At 43.7% G+C, this 25,602-nt stretch overlaps 1 protein-coding gene across 6 annotated transcripts; it reads left to right on the top strand.

The window, feature by feature from the left end:
- Positions 1–427: 427 nt before the first annotated feature.
- gon4lb (gon-4 like b) lies at positions 428–24,704 on the top strand. Of its 6 annotated transcripts, none has more exons than XM_071469131.1 (30): positions 428–586; positions 1,231–1,393; positions 1,485–1,627; positions 1,787–1,861; positions 2,114–2,164; positions 2,294–2,332; positions 6,891–6,992; positions 8,389–8,490; positions 8,706–8,855; positions 8,952–9,180; positions 9,664–9,765; positions 10,018–10,058; positions 11,433–11,560; positions 13,962–14,202; positions 16,307–16,393; positions 16,485–16,671; positions 17,134–17,284; positions 17,534–17,684; positions 17,801–17,917; positions 18,656–19,846; positions 20,700–20,946; positions 21,029–21,186; positions 21,263–21,460; positions 22,262–22,405; positions 22,672–22,980; positions 23,072–23,170; positions 23,249–23,375; positions 23,499–23,922; positions 23,997–24,099; positions 24,271–24,704. In XM_071469131.1, the coding sequence occupies exons 1-30, from the start codon at positions 563–565 to the stop codon at positions 24,385–24,387; spliced, it is 5,400 nt and encodes a 1,799-aa protein (XP_071325232.1). In that variant the 5' UTR covers positions 428–562; the 3' UTR covers positions 24,388–24,704. The 6 variants fall into 6 exon arrangements, with proteins under 6 accessions (XP_071325232.1, XP_071325234.1, XP_071325233.1 ...); XM_071469133.1 differs by having other exon boundaries at positions 487–586; positions 1,238–1,393; XM_071469132.1 differs by lacking the exon at positions 428–586 and adding an exon at positions 600–887.
- The last annotated feature ends 898 nt before the right edge of the window (positions 24,705–25,602 follow it).

The following is a 25,602-nucleotide window of genomic DNA, read 5'->3' as shown; positions in this document are numbered from 1 at the left end:
TAGGTTCCTGAAACTCTAGTTTGTTAATTCCTATGTTATTGTTCCTCTGGTACTTTTATATCCAATTATTGATACCAATGTAGGGTAATATCCAAATTATTGACCCTCTTTCACATTGATTTCCAGGATATTGATAAACTGATACTCTCTAGTGTTTATATAAATGGTAATGATATTATTGCATGTTTATAGGGTACTCTGGTACATTTATACGTTTATCTAACCCTAAAACAGCTGATGGCTGGTAACTGTGGAATAAATATATGAAATATATGGACTGAATTAATTAATCAGTGAAGAAGCGGTAAAACACTGGCTTTAATATGTTTGTATGAAACAGTTTTTATATCCAGAATACAGACAGTTTTGTAACGATGGTCCTGGGGTTATTTCATCTGTAACAGCAGCTGGCGCCTTTTTCAATTGTCCGCTGGCCGCCAGGAAAACGAACGACTCTCCGCTTTTATTCTGAAGGAGGCGGGACGGAAGTGTTATTGTTGTTGGCGGAACAGGAGCTAACCGAGCTAACAGGGCTAACAGGGCTAACATGACGGAATAAGTGATGGCTGCTGACATCAGTCCAGCGGCAAGTTTCTCTCTTTTTATCTGCTTTTCTCTGGTGTTTGATGGTTCATGGTCTTTTAATTGATCTTATCGAACTTCGCGCCACAAACTTGCCCAGGGCGAAACAACCACTGCGCCTGCCCAGTGGCACAGCTAACGTTAGCAGCTAAACGCTGTTGTTGTTATTGTACCGGTAACTGCAAATCAACGGAGCTAAAGGAGCTAAAGGAGGTTACTTATGTGAGGACTGCTGCTGTTTGGTGGTACTGGAGGGGAAGTCTGATGAAGCTTTAGATGATGGGGGCTGGAGTCTGGAGCTGGAGGTGATTGGGGGGGGGGGTCAACATATTTAACTGGTTTCAATCTGTGAAACAAATGTTTCACATGTTCACATGGCATTTACAAGTAAACACTAACTCAAACTCAAACCAGCATCAGGTAACCAAGGTCGGGCAACCACAGTCAGGTAACCAGAGTCAGGTAACCCATGACGAGTGCTATAGTGTAATAGAGTGTGTGTGATTTCATGTTTAGACTGGATTCTTAAATATCTAATGAGGTAAAGACCTGTCTGTCTCTGTCTGTCTTAAGTATAATCTCCATTATAACACATGATCACTTGTATTGATCAGTGAGGTATTGATCATCCTCCTCACTGTGTTTCAGTGTGCAGACAGGAGGCATCCAGCAGGAAAAGAAGTTTGTCCCGTGCAGTTTAAATCACTGAGGATGGATGGACAGATCAGCGTCTTTGGACAGAACAGGAAGTCACAAACAGTGTCCATGTTTCTCACAGGAAGCCCCTCTGAGGACAGAACACCTGTCTCAGGTGACAGGCATACAACAAACGTTCAGGTGTGCACCTGATGGAGGCAGAGCCAAATGTTGACTTGTCACACATGAAGTGTCTGTCTCCATAGGTGGGGGGATAATGGGGGAGGAGGTTGTCGCCATGGAGACCAGCGAGTCCAGTGAGGATGAATTGGGACGACTGGACATTGATCTGGACAGGAAGTCCAAACAGCACAATCTTACGACTAGCAACGTGCGCACCATCCTGCACGTGAGCAATGCACGCACACACAAATTCACATACTAACATACACACACACACATACACACTAACACATGTGGAAGCACATTTTATGTTTACACTAGCAGTGTGTAACATGTTTTATGCTCTGCACACACAGTGTGTAATGTGTTCTGTGACCCTTGTCAGGAGGTGATAACCCATGAGCGCGTGGTGGCCATGATGAAAGCTGCCATCAGAGACACTCAGGACCTTCCTATGTTTGTAAGTCTCCATGTTGTCTTTGTCCTGTGTTCAGGAGTTTAAATGTCTCTGGGCTCACTGTGGGAGTCAGGTCCTGACTCTGTAAAGATCCACTTCAAGTTTTCATTTTGAGCCACACAAATAAATTCAACTGTGACCTGAAGAAACAACCTGAACCTACAGTCTGTGTGTGTGTGTGTCTGTCTGTGTGTGTCTGTCTACCTGTCTCTCTGTCTGCCTTTCTCCTTTCTGTATGTCTGTGTTTTCCATCAGGAGCCTAAGATGACTCGGTCCAGACTGAAGCAGGCCGTCCAGCAGGGACAGGTGAACTCCACCTCCAATAATCCTTTTTGCTACCTTATCTAGGGATATAAACAAGTCTGTATAATGACTGTCTTCTACCTGTCTGTCCTCCACCTGTCTGTCTGTATCTGTCTGTCTTTCCGGTTACAGCCACTGAACTGGACTCTGTCAGCAGTGAACACAGTCAAGGTAAAACTGACTCATTCAGTTTACAGGATGATTTCTGACTCTCTCTCTCTCTGTCTGTCTCTCTGTCTGTCTGTCTCTCTTTTTTTCTCTCTTTGTCTGTGTCTGTCTCTCTCTGTCTTTGTTTCTCTCCCTCTCTTGACTCTCTCTCTGTCTGTCTCTGTCTCTCTCTATATATATATTTCTCTGTCTCTCTCTCTCAGTTCAATTCAAATAGCTTTATTGGCATGAACAAAAACATGTTGCCAAAGCAGTTTACAGAATATTAATACAGTAATCTTTAATATAACTGATGCAGATTTAGATTTTCATATAAGACAATGAAATATTTTTCAAGACAATGGAACACATAATTTTATACATTTATCTACATACAATCATTTATCATATATTTTGTGAGTCCCTCCGGCTGTGGCAGGCAGACAGGGGAGCTGCTGGTCCTTCACCCAGGGGAACAGTGAGTTTCTCCTCTGGGGTTAACATCTGGAGGTTTGGTATCTTCTTGGTTGTTTCTCTGTAGAGGAGGTCTCTCACTGGAGAGAACTTCTCACAGTGGATATGGAAGTGTGTCTCAGTCTCTACCTCCCTGTCGAGCAGTGACCACAGACATGCTCCTCTGGGCAGCCATGTCTGTCTGTGACTTCCTGTTGGTCAATCTGTTTGGTCAGGATCTGTCTCTGCTTCCTGTCTCTGACAAAGTGGAGACACTCAGACTTTTATTTCTTGTTTAGGGTCAGATAACAATTAAATTTACTTTTCCGTCCGGCTTTTGGTTAAATTTCTCCAGTGTTGTGTATAAAGATCTTTTGACTGACTGATAATTAGTTTTACTATGTTGTATTGTTTTGGAGCAGTGCTGATGGGTGCTTGTCTGGTCAGCTTCACCATCAGCTGACTGATGGATTGTTTTCAGGATTCAGCTCTCAGGTCTTCATAGCTTTGAATGGAAGTGTGTCTTTTGGACTTGGAAGATGAGTCCAAAATGTTGTGTCCCGTTTCTGGATGTTTAGCTGTAAAGGGAAACGTCCTAGTTCTTCTTGGCTGCGTTGTTTGCCATTTTTCTTTGGACATTCAGCATTCTGCAGAATTCAAAGTGGAGAGCTTCTACTGGGTGTTTATCCCATGAGCCATACTCCGACCCACTGAGTGGGCCCCAGACCCCACTTCCATAGAGAGCTATTGGTGAGATTACATAATCAAATGTTTTTGTCCAGATTCTGATTGGGATGTTCATGTTGGATAGTTTGGTTTTTAATGCAGACATTACTCTGCAGGCTTTTTCTTTGAGTGCATGTGTAGCCATATTAAAACTCCCTGATGCAGATATGTTCAGACCAAGGTAAGTATAATTTCTTGTGTCTTCAGTGGCGGTGTTGTTCAGATTAAAGTGGTAGTTGTTTTCCAGACGTCTGGGTTTGTTCTGAAAGATCATAATTTGTGTTTTTTTAAGGTTTACATCCAGGACCCAGTTCTGATAGAACTGTTCCAGGATGGTCAGGTTGTGTTGAAGACCATCACTGGTTGGAGGTAATAGAATAAGGTCATCTGCATAAAGCAAGTATCTAATCTCTGTATCTAAGAATGTGAGGCCTGGAGCTGCTGAACGGTCCAACTGATCTGCAAGTTCATTGCTATACAGGCTGAGTAATGTAGGACTTGAACAGCATCCCTGCTTCACACCATGTCCCTGATTAAAATATTCTGTTTTTTCATTATTGATTTTCAGAGCACACTGGTTGTGCTGGTACATACTTTTTTATAAGGTCATTTACCTTACCATGCAGTCCACTTTATAGGACTCTGAAGAAAAGTCCTTCATGCCAAATGGAATCAAAGGCTTTTTTAAATCAATGAAACAAGCAAATCTTTTCCCTCCTTTTTTTGTGGACATGTTTATTGATTAAAGTGTGTAAGGTGTATTTATGATCAGAGGTTCTGTTATTTGGAAGAAAGACAATTTGACATTTACTAATGATGTTTTTGTCTTGGATAAGGGGTAGTATCCTGGAGTTCATGGTACTACAGATCAGCTGCTGACAGAGATCCCTCTGATGTTATTAGGGTCTGATTTATTTCCATTTTTATAGATTGGGATGATCAGCCCCTGGTTCCATACATCAGGAAAGCAGCCAGCGCTCTTGTGCAGCTCAGAAGTGCTGTTGTACAGCATTTCATTTCTGATGCAATCTGTGCCACAAGCTTTTTTTGATTTGAGAGTTTTCAGTTTGTCTGTTGTGTAAACAGGGTAATATAATGGATTTTGGTTATTCTTGATGGCTGATTCTATGTTGTCTAATTTTGTTTTAATTTCATGTTGATTTAAGTTCAGGTCTTCAAGTGGGATACTTTTATAGAGGTCATTAAAATATTGCACCTTGGTGGCCTGCCTTAGTCTATAGCAAACAGCCTCATCTGCTAAGTTAACTGAGCCAAATTTGAGTCTCTACGCTGTGGCTCTGGGAGCAGGGCCAGATGCCCACTCTTCCATCAGGGTTGCAATGGAAAGGGAACAGTATGAAGGTTTTAGGATTTTATTTGGGTAATGAGGACTTTGAAAAACAAAAATGGAAGGGTTTAGTGGTGAAGGTATGTGCAAAGTTGTCTAAATGGTCAAATTTGGTTCTTAACAGCTTGGTTGCTTCGACACTGTGGCACAAACTGAACACAAACAAACTGAAACACACCAAGGAGCCTGCTTGTTGAAATCCAAAAACAACTCATAGATTTCTTCTGGACAGGACAGCACTGTCTGTTCTGTGGGATCACTGGCGGTCAGAGGTTATGTGGTCTGCTGAGTACTATGGAGTCATGGTGTACAGGTCTGGGAGAACACTTTTCTTTATATTTATTATTATATTGTCCCAAATACCTGGTTATGAAAAGACATGTTTGCAAGCTGCTTAATTTCCTGTTTCGGTGGTGAAGCTGTCTGTGTGGATATCCAGTGTGTAGGGTGTACAGACTGTGTAGAGGGGATGAAGGGACTGTGTAACGTACAGCTTCGGTGATGATATGCTGGCTATGTATATGCTGGCCTAATCCTCCGGTCAGAGAAGATGCAGCAACTTCTCTCCTTTAGATGACTTTATTGACACCTCTCCAGATGAACAGGGCACTGTAGTATGTGGTTGTGTGTATGTGTGGTTTGTGATGTCTGCAAAGACAACAATAGTAAATGATATTAATAATAATTGAACTACAGTGGCATTAATAATAGAAACCCTGAATTACAATAAACATGAATAACATGTCATACTGCAAATGACCAATAGGAGGCAGTGCAGGGTCATTAAACAATACAATGGCCGAGCGCAACAGGCAGGTCACGTGACCAAGCTAAACTGAGACGGCCCCGCCGGCTACTAGTCCGGTCAATTTGACACGCTAACATCAATATAATAGTGGCCTCGATGAACGGCGGCTACACCGCTAAATAAACAGTCACAGAAGGAAATGAAATGTGTGGTAATTAACTGAGTTACCTATCGGACGGGCCGTCCATGTCTATGGAGCTCAGTAAGACATGTTAAACGCTAAGCTAACAAACAACTCTGAGCTTATTACCCCTGCTAATATTATTAGCTCTCATCACACAGGAAATGTAAACAACATTCGCTCATCACATAGCTTACATCATCACCGACGCACACTATGGTACAGTACAAAGGGATGAAGAAGAGCGCTGGCGGTCGGCAGAAGATTAGCTCGACCAGGTAACTGCACAGGGAAGTTTATTGACCACACTGCGCATGCGCAAAACAGTCCATCAGTCTCTGCATGCAACAGCTTGCTGTGACGTGTACTCCTCACAGCAGGGAATTCACAACAGACTGGTTGGTACTCATCTGATGGTTGAAGATGTTTATTATGAGATGTGTTCAGAGATGTCTCTGTTGAAGAGACAGGAGAACGGGTGCTTCATCTGTGATCTGTGACATGTCTCAGTTCATTAGTGACTGAGTCTATGGTTTTTCTTTCTTTACATTAATTTATCCAAAAATGAGATTATTTATTCTGTGTGAGGAAAAAACTGACTTTTTTTTTCAATAATATTTTATTAATTTTTTGTTGTTAAAGGCAGTTAGATTTAAATTAAGAAGAAAGCTTTCAATAGGGCTTCAAATTGGTTGATCATTTGGGAATATAAGATGTGATTTTACAAAATGCCTCACTTGAAGAAAACCAAAGAGGTGGTTATTTGGTATTTTGAACTTGTTCTGAATTTGTTTGAATGACATGAGATTACCATTTTCAAATAAATCAGAAACAAATCTTAGTTAATTTCAGTACTAGTCATTGAAAATACTCATTCCGATGCCTGGGGGAAAAGCCTTACTATTAATTAGAGGTTGTAATGCTGATGAAAAGTCTCTCCGGCCAGTATGTTTAGTGATATCACGCTAGATAAAAACTGACTGTTTAATACAATGGTTTTAAAAGTCAAAGTCTCTCTCTCTTTCTCTCTCTCTTCTCTCTCTCTCTCTCTCTCTCTCTCTCTCTCTCTCTCTCTCTCTCTCTCTCTCTCTCTCTCTCTCTCTCTCTCTATTTGTCTCTCCTGCAGCCCCCTCAGTTTGTGGACATTGATCTTGAGGATGATGAGGACTCATCAGATGAAGAGTATTGTCCTGATGAGGAAGAGGAGGAGGAAGACACAGCTGAGGAGGTGATTGAATCGATGACCTGTTCTATCTTATTGTAGCTTCTGTTCAGACCAGTGTTGGTCTATCAGAGGATAAATCTGTGGTTTTACATCTCTTTTATCACTATGCTGCCTCTCTTCTGATTGGCTGACTGTTTTCTTAGTGGCCAACCACAGCTAACAGATGGTAGTCTCCCACTGTAGCTTGGTAAAACTCCCCTGTAAAAAATGGTGATGGTCAGCTGATGTAGCTACACACTCCTGGATCATCCAACAGCAGTGGGGTGACTGTCTGTGGTATTGCCACGTCCAATGCAGGAGTGGCGGAGCCTGCCCCTGCCTCCACAGGCTGCACGACTGTCTAAGTGGACCAGTATAGTGTCAGTGTGTGTTGAAGCCAGGGGAGCAAGCATGGTTGCATTCACAATCGATTGATCCACACAGGCACAATAAGAGCTCATTTACAGTCCACACACACACACACACACACACACACACACACACACACACATTAATAGCTGGTTTACAGTTCATACACATGTAATATGTACGTTGTATGTATGTGACTGATGAAACAAGAAACTTGAAAAGAAAATTGGAATCAATCCAACGATCTTTTGAAAAACAAATCAAAATCAAAGGCTGCGAAGACGGAGAGGCCGAACAAACAATGGAATGGGGGGTATAGGGGCACCTGAACACTCTGGTTGGAGGTACTCTTGATTCTTGATTCTTAATGATGGCTATGATGATCATGCGACTTCACTAAAATAACAATGGCTATAGGAACTTGGACAAACTGACAGTTTTCCTGGTGCAGCCTGTGAGGCACTGATCCAGAAATGCCACAGGTTTCTGTCTAGGTCATGGTTGTTGTATCTATTTCAGATCATCCTGACAGACCGTAAACATCAGGTTTTTGAGGTATGGATGTAGTTGGTACTGATACCAAGCTGGCCTTCTGAGAACCTCACTGAGGAAGACTTTGACCTCAGCATTCAGAAGATGAATCTTTTGGATCAGGCTGATCTGTTGGATCAAGTTGATCTCTTAGATTTGGTGGATTGGGTTGATCAGGTGGATCAGGTTGATCTGGGGGATCCAGTGGATCTGTTGGATCAGGTTAATCAGGTTGATCTGGTAGATCAGGTAGCAGCAGAAACTGTTTTCTGCTCCACACCTCAGGTATGACATCTGTCTCCCATTGGCTTCCACATCACACAGGTGTGTTTTTGTAACAACTGTATGGAAGTTCATCTGATTTGACTGGAGGATGACCTGGACCGTCCACACAGGTGTTCCTCAGGTGTTTTCCTAACCCTAACCATTCTGAGCATACCAGAGTTTTCACCAAATTAAACTGTGTGTGTGTGTGTGTGTGTGTGTGTGTGTGTGTGTGTGTGTGTGTGTGTGTGTGTAGACCTTCCTCAGTGATGCAGACAGCCTGGCTTCACCTCTGAGAATGGATCACAGCTCTCAGCCCAGACTACCAGGAGACCAGAGGACTGATGGACCCCCGCAGGTACCCTGACCTCTGACCCCCACAGGTACCTTGACCCCCACAGGTACCCTGACCTCTGACCCCCACAGGTACCCTGACCTCTGACTCCCTCAGATACCCTGACCTCTGACCCCAACAGGTACCCTGACCTCCACAGGTACCCTGATCTCTGACCCCCACAACTAGACTGATGACCTATCTCCTACAAGTATCCTCATTGCTTACCTTTTGTTTAGACATCTTCAGGACCTCTGAGGGAACAGGTGATGACCTCCACCTGTGCTCCTCAGCACGTCCTAACGGCTCCTGCTGAATCCTCCTTTTTGGAGAGACTGAACGCTGTAGAGGAGGAGCTGGACTGTAGCCCCACCTACACCTTTGACCAGGTAACACCACCTCCTCAGCCTCCCACCAAGCCCCACATATCCCTTTAACCATCTTGTCTTTCTGTATCTGTCTGACTCCACCTGTCTGTCTCTCAGGCTCTGCACAGAAAAGCTGATGATGATGATGATGGTGATGACGAAGGATGTTTGGCATACCGCACGCGCTCCAAACTTCGTCTGGTTAACGTTCCTCTGGGTCAGCTGGAGGCAGAGCTTTTGGCCCCTGACATCACCGCTGACATGTATGACCTGACCCCCACCCAGCGGGAGGAGGACCGTCATTGGACTAAGTGGCTGCAGGGTCTCATGGCCCCTGACAATGAAGGTCAGAGGTCAGGCTGACAGCAGTGCTGTCAAAATAAAAGTCTGCCCAGTTGCTCTACACGTTCAGTTTGTCTTCATGTTGTCAAACAGTTTGTCTTCCTTTTGTCAGATAGTTTGTCTTCCTGTTGTCAGATTGTTCAACTTCCTGTTGTCAAACAGTTCATTTTCCTGTCAACAGTTTGTTTTTCCTGTTGTCAAACAGTTTGTTGTTCCTGTTAACAAACAGTTCGTCTTCTTGTTGTCAAACAGTTCATTTTCCTGTTAACAAACAGTATGTGTTCTTGTTGTCAAACAGTTCGTTGTTCCTGTTAACAAACAGTTCGTCTTCTTGTTGTCAAACAGTTCATTTTCCTGTTAACAGTTCGTCTTCTTGTTGTCAAACAGTTTGTTGTTCCTGTTGTCAAACTGTTCGTCTTCCTGTCGTCAGACAGTTCATCTTCGGCGTTGTGTTGTTATTTACATCACTGACTTTTTGTTTTCATAGAGGAAGCCGATGATGATGATGACCCTGAATACAACTTCCTGGATGACATAGATGAACCTGACCTAGAGGACTACAGGACAGACCGGGCGGTCCAGATCACCAGTAGGTGTCACATCTCTCTGGTCTTCATCATGTTTCTTCATAACTGACAGCTGCAGAGTTGCTCAGTGCTCATTTTCTCACCTGTAACATGCCAGGCATTGCATTTTGGGATTTTTAACAGAAATTAGAATACATGTTGAAAAAAAAAAGTGTCAGACAGGAAATGTAGAGCAGTTTAAAGAGTGATTTCAGACACACAGTCCTGTTGTTCTTCTTGGCTTCCCCTCAGTCTAAACTCTTCTTCTTTTTCAGAAAGGGAAGTCAACGAGCTGTTGGAGGAGCTGTTTGATACGGTGAGTTGATCTCCAGCAGATGGTTTTTCTACTGGTTTCTAGGAATGATTCTAGTCTTCATAGATAATGTTGTTAACCAACTGTTTGTGTTATTGACCAACTGTTTGTGACCTTACTGCTGATACATGTTGTATTTTGTTTCAGGGCCACACAAACATTCAGGCATCGTCCATACTGATATGTTTTCATTTTAAAACTAAACCATCTCCATCTACACTAACACACTTGAAAACTCATCAGATGACCTTCACCTACACTGAGCGTGTGCGAGCCGATGCAAACAGGAAGCAGATTGCCTCCTCTCAGTTGGTTAGTTCCAGTAAATCCTCTGAAGGAGGAAAAGCAAAAGACAGTTGTAGAGTTAAAATACAGAACTGAACTGAACAACAGCTGCTGCAAAGACAACAAGGTCAGCAACACATTATCCATGTTGTTTCACCACTGGTAGTCCAGGCTGATAAGAGCCATCAGGAGCCACCGTGGGCGTCTCCGTAATCGTTTCCAAAGGTCCTTGTTTCTGTTCGTCCAAACTACAACACAACCCTGGAGTTTTAGACTAAAATGGGTTCAGCAGCGTTTCTGAAAGTCTCTGTTTTAGATGTCGAAGACTCTGGATGAGAGTGGATGGAGGAGGAAATAGAGAAGAAGAGATGAGTTTAAAACTAAAATGTAGAAGAAGAGATCTGTTTAAAATTGAACGGTAGAAGAAGAGTATGAAGAACGTAGTAGAGTTGGTGGAGCCTTTTTTCATATGTATAGGCAACGTGTGTTTTGTTTGGTCGTTTTGCACAATATAGAAACCTCAGGTCATCATTTACATTTACCATCTGTCAGATGCTTTCATCCAAAGCAATGAGTGGGGGACATCACTAAAGCTTCAGTGCAGTAGGAGACCTTGGTCTAAGTACTAACTACTACATCTACAGTTGAAGTCAGAAGTTTATCCACACCTCAGCCAAATTCATTTAAACATAGTTTTGTACACTTTTTGACATTCAATCCTAATAAATATCACCTGTCTTGGGTAGGTCAGAACCTCTACTTCATTTTAAGAAGGTGAAATGTCAGAATAAAAGTAGAGAGTGTGATTTATTTCAGTTTTTTTTTTTTCCATCATGTTCCCAGCGTGTCAGAAGTTCACGGACACTTTGTTAATATTTGGTAGTTTTGTCTTTAAATGGTTAAAACTTGGTCAAACGTCTCAGGAGTCTCCACAAGCTGCTCACAGTCAGTTTCTGAATCTTGGTCCAGTCCTCCTGACAGACCTGGTGGAACTGGGTCAGTGTTGTAGGCCTCCTCGCTGAGGTCACTCCAGTATTTCATGGACTGTTAAGTCAAGAAGGTCTTGTCATGTGATGTGTGGTCACTCTGCAGCTCCAGGAGGAGGAGGTGGCAGCTGAGGAGCAGGAGCAGGGGAAGGAACGGGAGGAAAAGGAGGAGCAGGAGGAAGAGGATTCCCCATCACAGACTGGACCCAAATTCAATGTTCCCCAGGCTTTACGGTAAAATTCCTTCACAGTATGTTTGTTGTGTCCTGATGCATGATGGAAGGTCAGGCAGTGGCAGGGCTGTCAGATGTAAACACCTTCATCTGTATAAACAGACCAGTGTTTCCACTAGTAACATTACTGTGTGGCAGCCCACCACGCCAAAATCTTTGCCGCAACAGCAAAAAAAAAAAAAAAAAAGAATAAATAGAAGAAAAAAAGTCTAAACCCCCCCCCCCCGGTATTACAGAATTCAGTGATCTAGTGATATTTAGCAGACATTCAGAGAGAGAGAGAGAGAGAGAGAGAGAGAGAGAGAGAGAGAGAGAGAGAGAGAGAGAGAGAGAGAGAGAGAGAGAGAGATCATGTTAGCTTGGAACCTATAACGTTCATTCCTCAAAACGTTGCTGGCAAGGTGATGACATTTATACTACCTTGCGGACTCCTGTTAATGAATGCCTCATTAACAATTCCTATCTAATGTTTTACACATTTTATCTCTAACAGACCAGAATCAGTTGAATTATACAGACAGTACCAGTCAAAAGTTTGGACACACCTTCCCATCAGTGGTTTTTCTTCGTTTTTACTATTTTTTACATTGTAGATTAACACTGAAGACATCAACACTGTGAAAGAACACATATGGAATTATGTAGTAAACAAAAAAGTGTTAAACAAATATGTTTTATGTTTTAGATTCTTCAAAGTAGGCACCTTTTGCTTTGATGACCGCTTTGCACACTCTTGGCATTGTCTCAATCAGCTTCATTAGTTAGTTACTTGGAATGGTTTTCCAACAGTCTTGTAGGAGTTCCCAGAGGTGCTGAGCACTTGTTAGCTGCTTTGCCTTCACTCTGCGGTCCAACTCATCCCAAACCATCTCAATTGGGTTTAGATCGGGAGACTGTGAAGACCAGGTCATCTGATTCAGCACTCCATCACTCTCCTTGGTCAAATAGCCCTTACATAGCCTTGAGGTGTGTTTGGGGTCATGGTCCTGTTGAAAAACAAATGATGGTCCCACTAAGCACAAACCAGATGGGATGGCATGTCGCTGCGGAATGCTGTGGTAGCCATGCTGGTTAAGTGTGCCTTGAATTTTGAATAAATCACCAACAGTGACACCAGCAAAGCACACCTACACCATCACACCTCCTCCTCCATGCTTCACAGTGGGAACCACACATGTAAAAACCATCACTCACCTTTTCTGCGTCTCACAAAGACATGGCGAGTGGAATCAAAAATCTCAAGTTTGGACTCATCAAATCAAAGTACAGATTTCCCCTGGTCTTATGTCCATTCCTTGTGTTTCTTGGCCCCAGCAATTTTCCTCTTCTTCTTGTTCTTCCTTGGTAGTGGCTTCTTTGCAGCAATTTGACTATGAAGGTCTGATTCATGCAATCTCCTCTGAACAGTTGATGTTGAGATGTGTCTGCTACTTGAAGTCTGTGAAGTATTTATGTGGACTCTAATCTGAGATGCTGTTAATTTGTGGTTTCTGAGGCTGGTAACTCTACTGAACTTATCCTCTGCAGCAGAGGTAACTCTTGGTCTTCCTTTCCTGGGGTGGTCCTCATGTTCTTGAAATTTTCCGGTATTGACCGACCTTCATGTCCTAAAGTAATGATGGAATGTCCTTTCTCTTTTCTTAGTTGAGTGGTTCTTGCTATAATATGGATTAGAATAGTAGTCGAATAGGGCTATTCACTGTATGGAGCTGTGTACCAACCCTACTTCTGCACAGCACAACTGATGGTTTCAAACACATTAAAAAGGCAAGAAATTACACAAATTAACTCTTGACAAGGTACACCTGTTAATTGAAAACCATTCCAGGTGACTACCTCATGAAGCTGATTGAGAGAATGCCAAGAGTGTAACGATTTTAGATTTGTGTCTTTTTTAAAATATTTATTTGTTCTGTGCTTTTTTTAATTTCAGAAACACTGAGACATTACACTGTAATGGAGGCAGTGTGAAACTTAATAGTGTTCAGTGTAGGAGCATGTGAACACAGTGGTGTAGTCCTCCTATTGGGACGGTGCAGCAGAGAAGTGCTGTTACTGTTTGGGTTGGGAGGAAGAGAAATAGCCTCTGCTGCTGCTTCTTCAAACAGAAACATGAAGAAGAATCCAGCTGGGGGAAACATCCTGTTTCACTCGTGTTTCAGACTGTGTTTCAGGCTACGTCCCCTTCCGGTCAGATAAGTTGTAACCAAAGTTGTCCCATTTCTGAAATCCATCCAAACACAGTTGGGACAGTGTTTCTCACCTTTATTTACACCTCGTAGACACCCGTTTTAGAAGACACCTGTGTCAATGTTGCCTTAACACAGGAGAGGAGAGAACCCGGCAGACTGTCACACTGGAGAACTTCAATGTGTTCTTAGCTTGTTTTTTGCTGTTTGTAGTTTTGAGGCACCGTTAGCCGGCATGCTAACCGAGCGACGGCGAACAGTCAGAAAACAGTATGAAGCTCTGCAACAGAGGAGAGCCCTGCAGGACGCGACCAATCATCTCCGCAACCCGAAAGACACGCCTGGCCCACAACCTAACACCACCACATCTGTGTTAGTGCTGCCAAGCCGCGTGTGCCCCGCTCTCCACCTGGACTTCACCCAGAAACTGCAGCTGCAGCAGCAGATACAGCAGGTATGTCAGACAACTCCACCTCAGACTGAGCAGCCATGTTGTTACTCCTCCATCACTCAGTGTGACATCACCTCCCCTCAGCTGGTTTCTGTTTCTGAAAGTCATGTAGGGACACATCACATTTTTTTCTCTTAAAGTATTTTATATAGTATCCATCATTATTTGAACTGGCTGTTTTACGGTGTTGTTAGACTTCACTGTAACCGACCATTTTTTGACACTGTCTACTCGCATAGCTTCTCCAGTTTACAGTTTATGTTTTAGGATTTCTGTCAGAAATGATCAGTGTGACATTTGAAACAAAATATGCATGAATCTTATGATTAACATGCCCTGGGATTGTGCTAAATTTCACCAGTTATCAGTAGCCTGGAAACTATCAATCATTGACAACGGACAAAATGACGGACTGGAGGCTAAAGTACAGCTCAATTTAAAGAAAATCAAATGAAACTTCAGACAAAATGGACACAACAGACAAGTGTCAAGTGTTATGTGTTACCATTAATGTTGTCAGACTTGTGGTGTGTTTGATGACATCTAGCCACTGTTCATATGTGAGTGAGAATTTTGAAGCCACATCAATAGCACCACATGTTTCTATGCAGTGTGTGAGGTGCAGTGGTTGGGGATAATTATAACACTGTCCCAAGTTGGGGGCGATCTGATAGCCAAGTAGTTCGGGTGCATGCCACATGGGTGTAAATTCCATGAGGAAATCCACAGTTCAACCCCCATTGGTTGGACACGTTAAAGTATGCCATTCCCTCACTCTTTATCCCAGTATTTCCTGTCTCTCCTCACTGTCCTATCAAAAAAAACTCCGTCCCAAATGACATTCTTCTGTGCAGGCTCACGACAATACCATTGAAGTAGTGGGCCCTATTGTTTTTGGGGGTATTCAAGGAGTTAGGTGGTTCTGTGAGTTTTATTTTAGTGTTTAAGTGGTCTCCGGTCTGAAAAAAGTTTGAGAAACACTGGTGTTTTATATACTGTCCTCTAGCGTATTATTGACTGTCCTCTAGTGTATTATATACTGTCCTCTAGCGCATCAGATCATTGACTAGTAGATGTATTATAGGTGTATTATTTTATAATAATGATCAGATATTTAATTATCCACATTTAATTATCCTGTTATTTGGTACTGGTATAGTGGTTGGATACATTTTTATTAGGTTTTCATGTCTAACTCCTCCTCTGTTTGCTTTTTTGATATATTACAATTAAATTTATGTTTGTAGCCTACGGAAGCCTGAAAGACAACTCTCTAATGGATGGCCTCAACTTCAGTCTGAGCAACATGCAGTATTCTAACCAGCAATTCCAGCCAGTCATGGCTAACTAACTCATCATAACGATGTTATTTATGAATTTATGTGGTCAGGGGGCAGACACAGTTTCTAGGGGGTGAATGGCAGTGACTGGCTTTGGCTTTCTAATAAATTCAGATTCCTAGATATGAGAGCAGCTCCGTCCAGCGTGGGATGTATGCCGTCTCTTCTAATCAGACCAGTTCTTCCTGAGAAAATCTGCCAATTATCAACAAAGCCCACATCATTGAGATACCTTGGAGAAAAGTCTGCCTTCTACAAACCTGAGTCAGTTTTTGTTATTAGACTCCTGTGGCAAGCATGGATTCCATCCATCCATTTTCCTCTGCTTATCTGAGGTCGGGTCACAGCGGCAGCAGGCTAAGCAGGGAATTCTAGACATCCTTCGTTCATCCTGGCGTTCCCAGGCCAGATGGGATATATAATCCCTCCAGTGAGTTCTGCGTCTGTCCCAGGGCCTCCTCCAAGTTGGACATGCCCAGAAAACGTCTATGGAAAGGGGCCTGGGAGGCATCCTTATCCATTGCATCCATGCGACATTGAAGAGGCATGTCAGCCATGACAGACCAACAATGTTGAAAGCCTTCAGTGCCTGGACCCCAGCAGGGGTCTGGAAGATTATATGTCACATTAAACCTGGGAATAAGCTACAAGAAGTTTTCAGGGTTTATGCTCTTGAATCTAAGATTAACTCTGCATCCTCCCACAGAATGTATTGAGAGCACTGAGACAGTGTGACTGAAATGTTTCTGTCTCTCTCTCTGTCTTAGCATGTGCAGCTGTTAACTCAGGTTCATCTGCTTAGTTACCGTGTTGATGCCTTGAACCACGAAACCTGCATCACTAAACAGTATCTGGTCAGTGAGTAAACAACAACAACGCAAACACTACCTGTTCAGTCAGTAAAAAACAACGTAACTAAATGTCTGTCCTTCCTCCTCCCTCCAGGAGGAATTGCAGCAGTTTGCCAGTCGTCAGGAGGAGCTGTTTCTCCCCAGCAGCTTCAGAGTGTGTAACCTCCAGGGGGCACTGGATCTCCTGCAGGAGGTGGAGCGGAGAGAGGAGCCTCCTCCTGCTCCTGCTGCTCCTGCTGCCTCCAGACGCTGGCTCCCAAGAATGACTCCTGCTACCACCAGTAAGGATTCGGATTCAGATTCATTAATTCCAAAAAAGGACAATTCCTTTGCCAGTCCATACACACAACTTCAAAACTCAAAGGCAAACTAGTTACAACATGTTACAGCTCAACATACTTGGGTCAATACAAGGGAACAACGAGCAGTACCTTAAATACACAAATAAATAAAATTTTAAAGAAATAAAGTAACTGATTTGTTACAATTCATGAAGTGACTAAATAATTTAAATAATAAAATTGATAATAAAACGAATGAGTGAATTTAAAAGTTTAAATGTAACCATCATTAAAAAAGACAACTGTCAGTGTTTAGTAGCCTGGTAGCAGAGGGAATGACGGACTTGGAGCAGCACTCAAGTCTCTTTGTTCTGTCACCAGAGGTAACATGGCTATTTCAGTCTTTCAATCCTCTCAGCTTGTTCTGGTTGTGGTTAAGATTCTGGTTCTTGTTGTGTTAAGGCCACGCCTTCCCTTTGCTGCCTGCGGACACCGCCTGGCTATTCGCCACTCGACCCATCTTCCTCTACCCAGAACTACTTCCTGTCTGCAGCCTGGACCCCGCCTTCCACAGCCAAAACCACAGGAGTGTTTACACAGCAGGAGAGGATGGGTACATCTACACTACTACACAATATACAGTACACACACACACATGTGTGTGTATGTATATATGTATATATATATATGTATGTACACAATGTGAACACACACCCCCGTAGTAGGAGAGGACCAGTACATCTTCACTACTACTCCACTCTCAGCCATCTTTGAGTCTGATATTGTTTTTTTGAGTGGATATGGTTGATCGTTTAGACTCATATTTCACACACTGTCTATTTCCTATGATTCCTCTTTGTAGGCTGATAGTTCTAGGTCTGAAGCACTTCGAGGGGGTGGTCCAGTCTGATCAGCTGATCAGCTCGTACCTGCTGTGTAAGAATCGATGGAACTTCAAGAAACATGTCAGAGAGATGAGCAGCCCGAGAGCGCCACCAAACAATGTCATCAAGGTGATGTCTCTGTAACTGTGATCAGTAAATCTTAAAGTATATGAAATCATGTCCTCTGTCAGACAGGTCTCTGTCGTTTGGCAGGTGAAGTAAAACCCCTCTCATGATGTTTTCAGATGTTCATGATGCATCAAGTCGTCCCCCCTCTGCCGCTTGCCTGCAGCAGAATTCACCCGGGAGACCAGCGCCCCCCAGTGGACAGAAATGCCTCCAACATGCCCAACTGGCTTAAGGTCTGGCAGACTAAACCAGATCCACATTCAGGTCTAGTTTCAAATCCAGAAGCCTGACACTTGCTGAGAGCACAAATTGAAGACTTATTTTCTTTTGTTTTATTTTAGATTACTGGATTATATGAGCATTAAATAAATACCTCTCAGAGTAATTATTCAAGTAAATGTTATAGACACAGTAAAACATTTCTGAAGTGACAGTTAGAGAGAGAACATCCTGAATATCACTGTCTCTGATGTGGGTGTTCATAAACAATATTAAACCAGTTCTTTCATCTTTAATTTAGCCTTTATTTTATTAATTGCTTTAAGTGAAGTAACTTGAAATGTAAACAAACTAATCTACTTCATTTATTTCATTACTTGTTATATTGAAAGGCCTGGCTAAGCGATGACACTGTCCACTGACATCAGATCATGGAGCGACAGTTTAGTTCTTGTTTTCACCAGCAGGTGTCAGACTTCTAATGCTTTCACTCATTTCTTATAGTTTTTTCATAACATTTACCTGACCTGTTAATAACATGTTAATTAACCTGTTAATAACATGTTAATTAACCTGTTAATTAACCTGTTAATAACATGTTAATTAACCTGTTAACCAACCTTTAATTAACATGTTAACCGACTTGTTAATAACCTGTTAACCAACCTTTAATTAACATGTTAACCGACCTGTTAATAACCTGTTAACTGACCTGTTAATAACATGTTAACTAACCTGTCTCTCACCTGTAGAACAGTCAACAGATCATCCAGAAGACCCGAGTGGACTCCATCTGTTATTCCCCCTCCCTTCCTCTAGGGTGCACTCTCAGGCTCCACCCCTATTGGTTCAATAAGACATCCCGCCCACCTCCCCCTCGACACAGACGCCTCTTCACCCTGGCCCACAATGCATCTTTGCTCCCACTTGCCAAAGCCCCAGTAGACAGACAAGTGGACAGACCAACAGAGAGACAGGTAGACATGCAGCCAATCAGCTACCTGTCTCTGCCTCCTCCAAGTGTTACATTACCCTCTGACTGTCCCATTTCTTCAGGAGCCCCTCCATTGGCTCCGCCTCCTACCTCTAAAGCTCTCCCATTGACTGCTGTTCACCCAGTTCCTGCCCACTCTGTGTGTACTGACGTCATCCAGTCCTGCTGTCTTATTGGCAAGAGCACACAGCAGAATGTTTCTAGGCAACAAAACAACCCCCTCCCCCTCCCCTCCCTGTCTAACCGCGATACTACAAAACCCATCATACCTTGCTCAGCTGCCGCCATAAAACCGGGCTACTTCCTCCTCCAGATGATGTTGATGCCACAGACTCTGCCCACTGCCACCTCCCAGCATGCTCTGAGACAACAACACCATGAACCAATCAGGGAGGCACAAGAGGAGATCGCCACAAGGCCCCACCCCTCACTGGAGGAGAAACGGGTGAAGCAGGAAAGTTCAGCTTCAACATTAACACTGAGCCCACTGTCGAAGGAGGAGGAGAGGAGCTGTGTCAGCACTGAGGGAGAGGGACAGGTGAAGAAGGAGGAGATGGAGGAGGAGACAATGGAGCAGGAGGAGGTGGAGCAGCAGGACTGGACTGTTGTGGGAGTGGTCAGTTTGAATGGAGGAGACAACACTGGTGGAGAGGAGGAAGAGGGGAGAGAGGGAGGAGGTGCAGGACCTGGTGGAGGGGAAGAAGCAGGTGGAGGAGGAGAGGAGGACCAGGGAGGAGAAGGGGAGCAGGGAGGGGAGGAAGATGGACAGAGGGAGTATGGGGGAGGAGAGAGGGAGGACGATGGAGAGAAGGATAAAGATGAAGATCAGGACCGACAGGGCGAGGAGGAGGAGGAGGAGGATTTTGATGACCTCACACAGGATGAAGATGAAGAGGAAGTGATGTCATCAGCATCAGAGGAGTCAGTTCTGTCTGTTCCAGAGTTACAGGTAAACAGGAAGTCCTCCTTCATCAGTGCAGGTGAGCGTGATGAGGTGCTCGACAACTCTGTTGTGATGGATACATGGTTCCATCAAAGATCCCCTATACAGAAGATAACGCATTATAGGCAGCACCAGTGGTATGAAATGGTAGACACTTCCTGTCTCCTAAGTGGGCATGGTCGTGACGTCACAGCTCTAGATACAGTTTGAATTAGTGCCTGATTTTTCCGCTTGTTTTTATCCGCTTGCTTAATATCTGATCAACCCAGAACAAGATCACTTCAGTCTAGTACTTTCTGTTTTCCCTCCAAAAACAGTCACATGATAATAAATCACAGTATTATTAAGCAAAAAATACAAGTTTTATCGAAGTTTAAACTTTTAATTCATGGTTTCAGGTATATGTCCCTCTAAACTTCTGTGGTAGTGTTGTCTGAAGCAGTGAAACCAGAACCACAGAAAGAACAGATCTGTGTTGTGAGCTGTCAGAGTGTGAGACTGAGACACACACAGGTCTGAATAAAGTTAATTTTCCCCTGATCTATCATTTGAAAAATGACATTTTGATGTCAGAATGTTCTGAAGATCTGTGGCTTGTGAAACATGGATCTAATATTTATTTCGCTGACTACAGGTAGAAAGAATCATGATCTGTGATCACGACTTCTCCCACTGGAATGAATAGACTCAGACCTGTTGGTCTCCTAAAGGGGGAGTGTGTGGAGAAACCCACGGGACACAGTTACAGGAAATGAACTGTCTGCCCTCTCCACTTTCTCTGGTCCCATACCCTGACCCCTGACCTTTGACCCCTGTAGGAGCCCATAAAGCCACTAACATCTGACTTGTGACCTTTCAGGAGACCATGAAGCAGCTGACCTGGCTGGCGGCCGAGAGGCGTCTCTGTGCAGATGGAGACTCAGAGGAGGATCACTCCCCGACCTCCCCTGGCTCTCAGGAGGAGGAGGAGGAGGAGGAGGAGGAGGGGCCTAAAGGGGGCGGGTCAGGAGAGGGGCGGAACAGTAAGGTGGGAGGAGATGAGGAGACACCATCAGGAGAGGGGACGCCCAGAGGAGGAGGAGGGAGGTGTCCTGGACGAGGACGAGGTGAGAAGTTGCTCTCTTTAGTCTCTTCACTAAATGTCTCCTGACGTGTTTTTTTTTCCCCCTGACCTCTCTGTCTCTGCAGGTCGAAGCCGACCACTTCGCAACTTGAGGAGGAGTCGTCAAGAGCGTCGCAGCAAAGATGCTGCGAAACTGCTGCAGCTATTCGACGAAAACATCCTAGACAACGACCCACACCGAGAGAGCAAAGACGTGGCGTTCGCTCAGAGCTACCTGAGCAGGGTAAGAGGACTAAGCTTCACTGTCCTAGACAGGGAGGCAATGAGCTGTAGTAACCTGTGTTACTGTGTGATGACAGGTGCGTGAGGCCCTACAAGATATACCTGGGCAGGTGGAGGAGTTTGTGTCTCTGCTGAATGAGTTTGAGCAGGTGGGAGAAGGGCAGGAAGTGGTGTTGCTGTTCAGAAAGCTGCGCAGCATCCTGGGAGATAGGACAGACCTCCTCCGCGATTTCGCCGCATTCCTGCATCCTGAGCAGGCGCTGCAGTGTGGACTGGTGAGTACAGGTGAACACCAGGTCAACACCTAGTTCAGACCAGGTGGATCATTGCAGGATCATAGGTGTACCACATAAAGTGGATCTCAGGTAGGGCTGATTTAAAAAAAAAAAAAAAAAAAGAGTAATTAATAGTTTCACCAGTTTTTTATAAATCTGGAGGTCAGTCTTTGTGTCTTTCTTCAGTAAGTTCATGTGAATGTTGTGTGGTGGTTACAAGTGGTTCAGGTGTGAAATATCCACAGGAAGTTAAAAGCAGTGCAGATGAGTCACTGTGAGGTGAGTAGTTACAGTGTGTGTAGACCAGTTTTCAGGTCTGTTGATGGTTCACTGACCCTGGGAGCTACTGAAAAAAACCTCAGCAGACTGATCTAAGATCAGTTTGTGTTCGTTGAAGACATTTTATCTCTGGCTACAAGATGTGAGGTTTTGGAATTGAACAGTGTGTAGATTCTTCTCCATTTGTCCCTGCAGGGGAACAAACACCAGATAACATCTGTCTGAAGTGATTCTGGACTTCGTGAATTGAAATAGAATAGAATTGATTCAGGAGATTAGAACCGACATCCAGCCCTAATCACAGCTGCAGCTCAGGTGTATTAAAGGTGTGTGTGTGTAGTCCACAGTAACTTGTTCAACCTGTTTCCTAAAACTTGTCTTTGTTTTGTCTAAGCTGATCACAGGGGAGTTACAGTTCAGACGTTTCACTGACTGATGCTGTATTTTACCTGCAGCTGTCAGTGAACGTTGAAGTATTGATTATCTATAAATCACTGGTGTAACTCTTTCTTGTGTTTGCAGTTTGAGGAGCAGCAGGCGTTTGAACGCAGCCGTCGTTTCCTGCGACAGTTGGAGATCAGTTTTGGAGATAATCCGTCACATTATCAGAAGATCATCAAAGCTCTTCAGACCGGTCCAGACCTGAGTCCAACCAGCATCCATGAGGTACAACTGGTACAGAGACCAGTTTAGCCATTATCAATAACTGTTCATGGATCTGATTGATCTTATCAATGGATAATTTTATTCCAGTAGAATCAACCAACAAAACAAAAGGGGAAATAATGTTATTCGTAACTACACGAATGAAAAATTTTAATCAGCTGTTTAAATTATTGACCTACTGTTTGTTTAAGATATTGATCATCTGTTTATTCATTAATTCTTTATCAGTGTGTTGAGCTAAAATCAGCTGTTCTCTTGATTTACAGCTGAAAGCTCAGATGGCCACGCTGCTAAAAGGCCACACCCATCTACAAGCTGAATTTTGGGTATTTTTTGATGAGCTCCGCCCCCCTCCAGCCCGTCCCGGACAGTTTGAAGAAGCTCATTGGCCAGAGGATGGAGGGGGCGGGTCAGATGGCGGAGAAGTTATTGGCCAGGTATCAGGAGGTGGGATCAGCGGTGGCTTTGAGAAAGTGACGCTCCCAGAGCTTGAAGAGGAAGAGGAGGGGCATAAAATCCAACCAATGACGAGCCGGCGCCAGAGAAGGAAGATGAATACCCACAGAAACTACAAGGTCTGAAAAAACCTTTAGTGAACTTTCAGTCATGGCCTTCTTCTCACATTGGATGCATTTAATCTGTTCTGGCAACATTTGATGTTTCTAGGACTGTGATTGGTCAGACAAAGAGTGGCCGTGTCTCTGTCGTGATGCAAAGATCCGCAGACACAGGAGGAAAGGATGCTCTCGGTGCCATGGCAACAAGGTCTGTCTTCCATGTTTTATCAGATATGAGTCATTGACAGGTAAAGACACCTGACTCACCTGTTCATTTTGCCTCTAGACCTCAGGGGTTGTGTCCAGAGCAATTAAGAGCCTGGACCCTCTGTACTCTCAGTTAAGCTCCGCCCGCGGTGAACCAGGTGACAAATATCTGGACCTGAAGGGGGATGATGACAGTCCACAACCAGGTGTGTAACTGACACAGCTCCCTTATGTTAACAGACAGGAGTGTGTGATAATTACCAGACAGGTGAGTTAATCAACAGACAGGTATGTGTTAATTTTTTTAATAATTGTATTTGCATCAACAGATCGAAGTGGTGCATCATGGGAAGGCTCATTCCCTATGAACGATGAGAAGGAGGAGGATGAGGAGATGGATGATGAGGATGATGATGAAGATGAGGAGGAAAGAAGGAACATTGACAAGGAGCAAAGCCCAGCAGTGAAGAGGAGCAGGAGGGAGGAGACTCTACAACCCCCTCCTGTCATCCCTACCTCCTCTGTTACCACTTCCACCTCTTTCTCTGTTACCTCCTCCATCTTGACTTCTATGTCAGTTACCTGCTCTCTCTCCTCTCACTCTGTCTGCACCTCATCCTCTGCTTCCCCCACCTTGTCCTCCACCTCCGTCTCCTCTGCTCTACCTCGGCCCAGTCCTCCTCCCGACCTGCCCGTCTGTGCCAAGAACATTTCTCTGACAGCAAGTGGAGAGAAAGTCATCCTGTGGACCAGGTACACCTCCTGCCACAGCTCCTGCTGCTGAATCTCCTGCTGTACCTCCTATTTACACTGTTGTTGTTTCACAGAGAAGCAGATCGAGTCATCTTGACAACATGTCAGCAGGAAGGAGCCAATCAGAACACGTTTCAGTCCATCTCTACTCTGCTCGGCAACAAGACGCCCAGTGAGGTGATTGGCTTTTTAATCTTCTGTTGGTGCTGTGATTGGTAAATTTTTTAAAATTCTGTCTTCAAAGACAAAAGAAGTTTTCTGCTTCATGTTTAGACAATCATCAAGTTTACTTGTATTCCCAGGTGTCGCTCAGGTTTATAAACAGTAAACTTTTCCACATATCTCCAGGTGTCTAGGAGGTTTCGGGATTTGATGCGCTTGTTTCGGACGGCAGCTCGTCAAACCAGCTCTGAGGATGAAGCTCCACCCACTGAGCCAGCAGCAGTCGATGAGGAAGAAGAGTGACTGACATTAACCAGTCAGAAGAGCTGAAACTGCTGAAAAAATGAAGTTTGTATTTTGAGAACTTTTATTGTGAAAAGGTTCATAACAGGATGTACATGTAACAAATAATGTAAATATTTTCAGATTATTTAATGTTTTTTGTAAAAAGTTTGTAAAGAGTTTTTTTTCCTTTTTTAAAATAAAGAAAAAAACATTTTTTTTATCAGTCTGTCTGTTATCCTGGAGCAGACCACGTCAGGCCGTATGAGATCCTCATAATTTTTTAGAGATGTACATGTGAGTTAAACATTTTCAAAATAAAAGCTCATCAAGTTTTGTTTTGCTAGCTCTGCAAGGTTTAAAGAAACAGATTCACTCACCTGCTGACACAAAAACACAGGTGTGACAGGAAACACTCAACAATTTTTAATTTGAAAGGAAAAAATATGTTTACCACATGTTTTGTCCAACCCTACCTTTCATCATTCAACCTGATCAACAGTTCCAACATCATCAATAATCAGTGATGTGATGATTGATCATCAACAGTTTAAACTATTTGTCAGACTTTTAATTTTTAAAGTTCAGAGGAGAAAAGTTGAAAGTGAATCTTTTTATTAATGACTGTAACTTGAACTTTAAAATGACTAAAGACTGACAAACACCTGCTGCAGGTAAGTACAGGTACCTACAGTTTCAACTTCCTGTTTCTCACTGTAGGGAAGGAAAAGCATCAGTTTGATCTTATTTGTATATTTTAGTTGTAAAACCAGTTAACCTCGAAGAACAACAGTTTTGCTCAGGTGTATCAGGAGGTTAAGGGAGTAGGACTGTTCCGATAAATAGATGGTGGGGCGGGGTCATCCCTGTGCTTTCTCTCCAGTTTCAGGGTCAACTTCGTCGAGCTCTGAAACAGGAAGAAGAAAAAACAAAATCTGATTTTAGAGACAAAAAAAAAAAGTGACATGGCTGTGACAACAGGAGACTAAATGTAGTGGTACTACTACCTGCAAGGTGAGGGTCACATGACTGACACACATAGAGCAGCTGCTGGCACTGTTTGTGAACTAGACGAAGTGACTCTCCAGGCCTATGCACACACGCACATTCACGGCACTCCTCACATGTACATATGCAACACACACCCCAACCCCCGACCCCCATCCCACGCCTTCGCCGCTTCCTCCCATCCAGTGCAGCGGGCGGGGTCCGATGGCTGCGCCATAATGGCAGCGG

This window comes from Trachinotus anak, unplaced genomic scaffold (assembly GCF_046630095.1).
Source record: "Trachinotus anak isolate AG129_WGS33_773 ecotype Australia unplaced genomic scaffold, CSIRO_AGI_Tana_v1 ptg000032l, whole genome shotgun sequence".
Classification (NCBI taxonomy): Eukaryota; Metazoa; Chordata; class Actinopteri; order Carangiformes; family Carangidae; genus Trachinotus; species Trachinotus anak.
The sequence above is the reverse complement of the archived record's forward strand: the minus strand, read 5'-3'. Positions and strand labels throughout refer to the sequence as shown.

Excerpts from the sequence above, each read along its gene's own strand:
- gon4lb (XM_071469131.1), top strand. The coding sequence starts at position 563 with ATGGCTGCTGACATCAGTCCAGCG. Across the intron at positions 17,685-17,800 it reads CACCAAACAATGTCATCAAG|ATGTTCATGATGCATCAAGT; the intron begins GTGATGTCTCTG and ends TGATGTTTTCAG. Across the intron at positions 21,187-21,262 it reads CTCAGAGCTACCTGAGCAGG|GTGCGTGAGGCCCTACAAGA; the intron begins GTAAGAGGACTA and ends GTGTGATGACAG.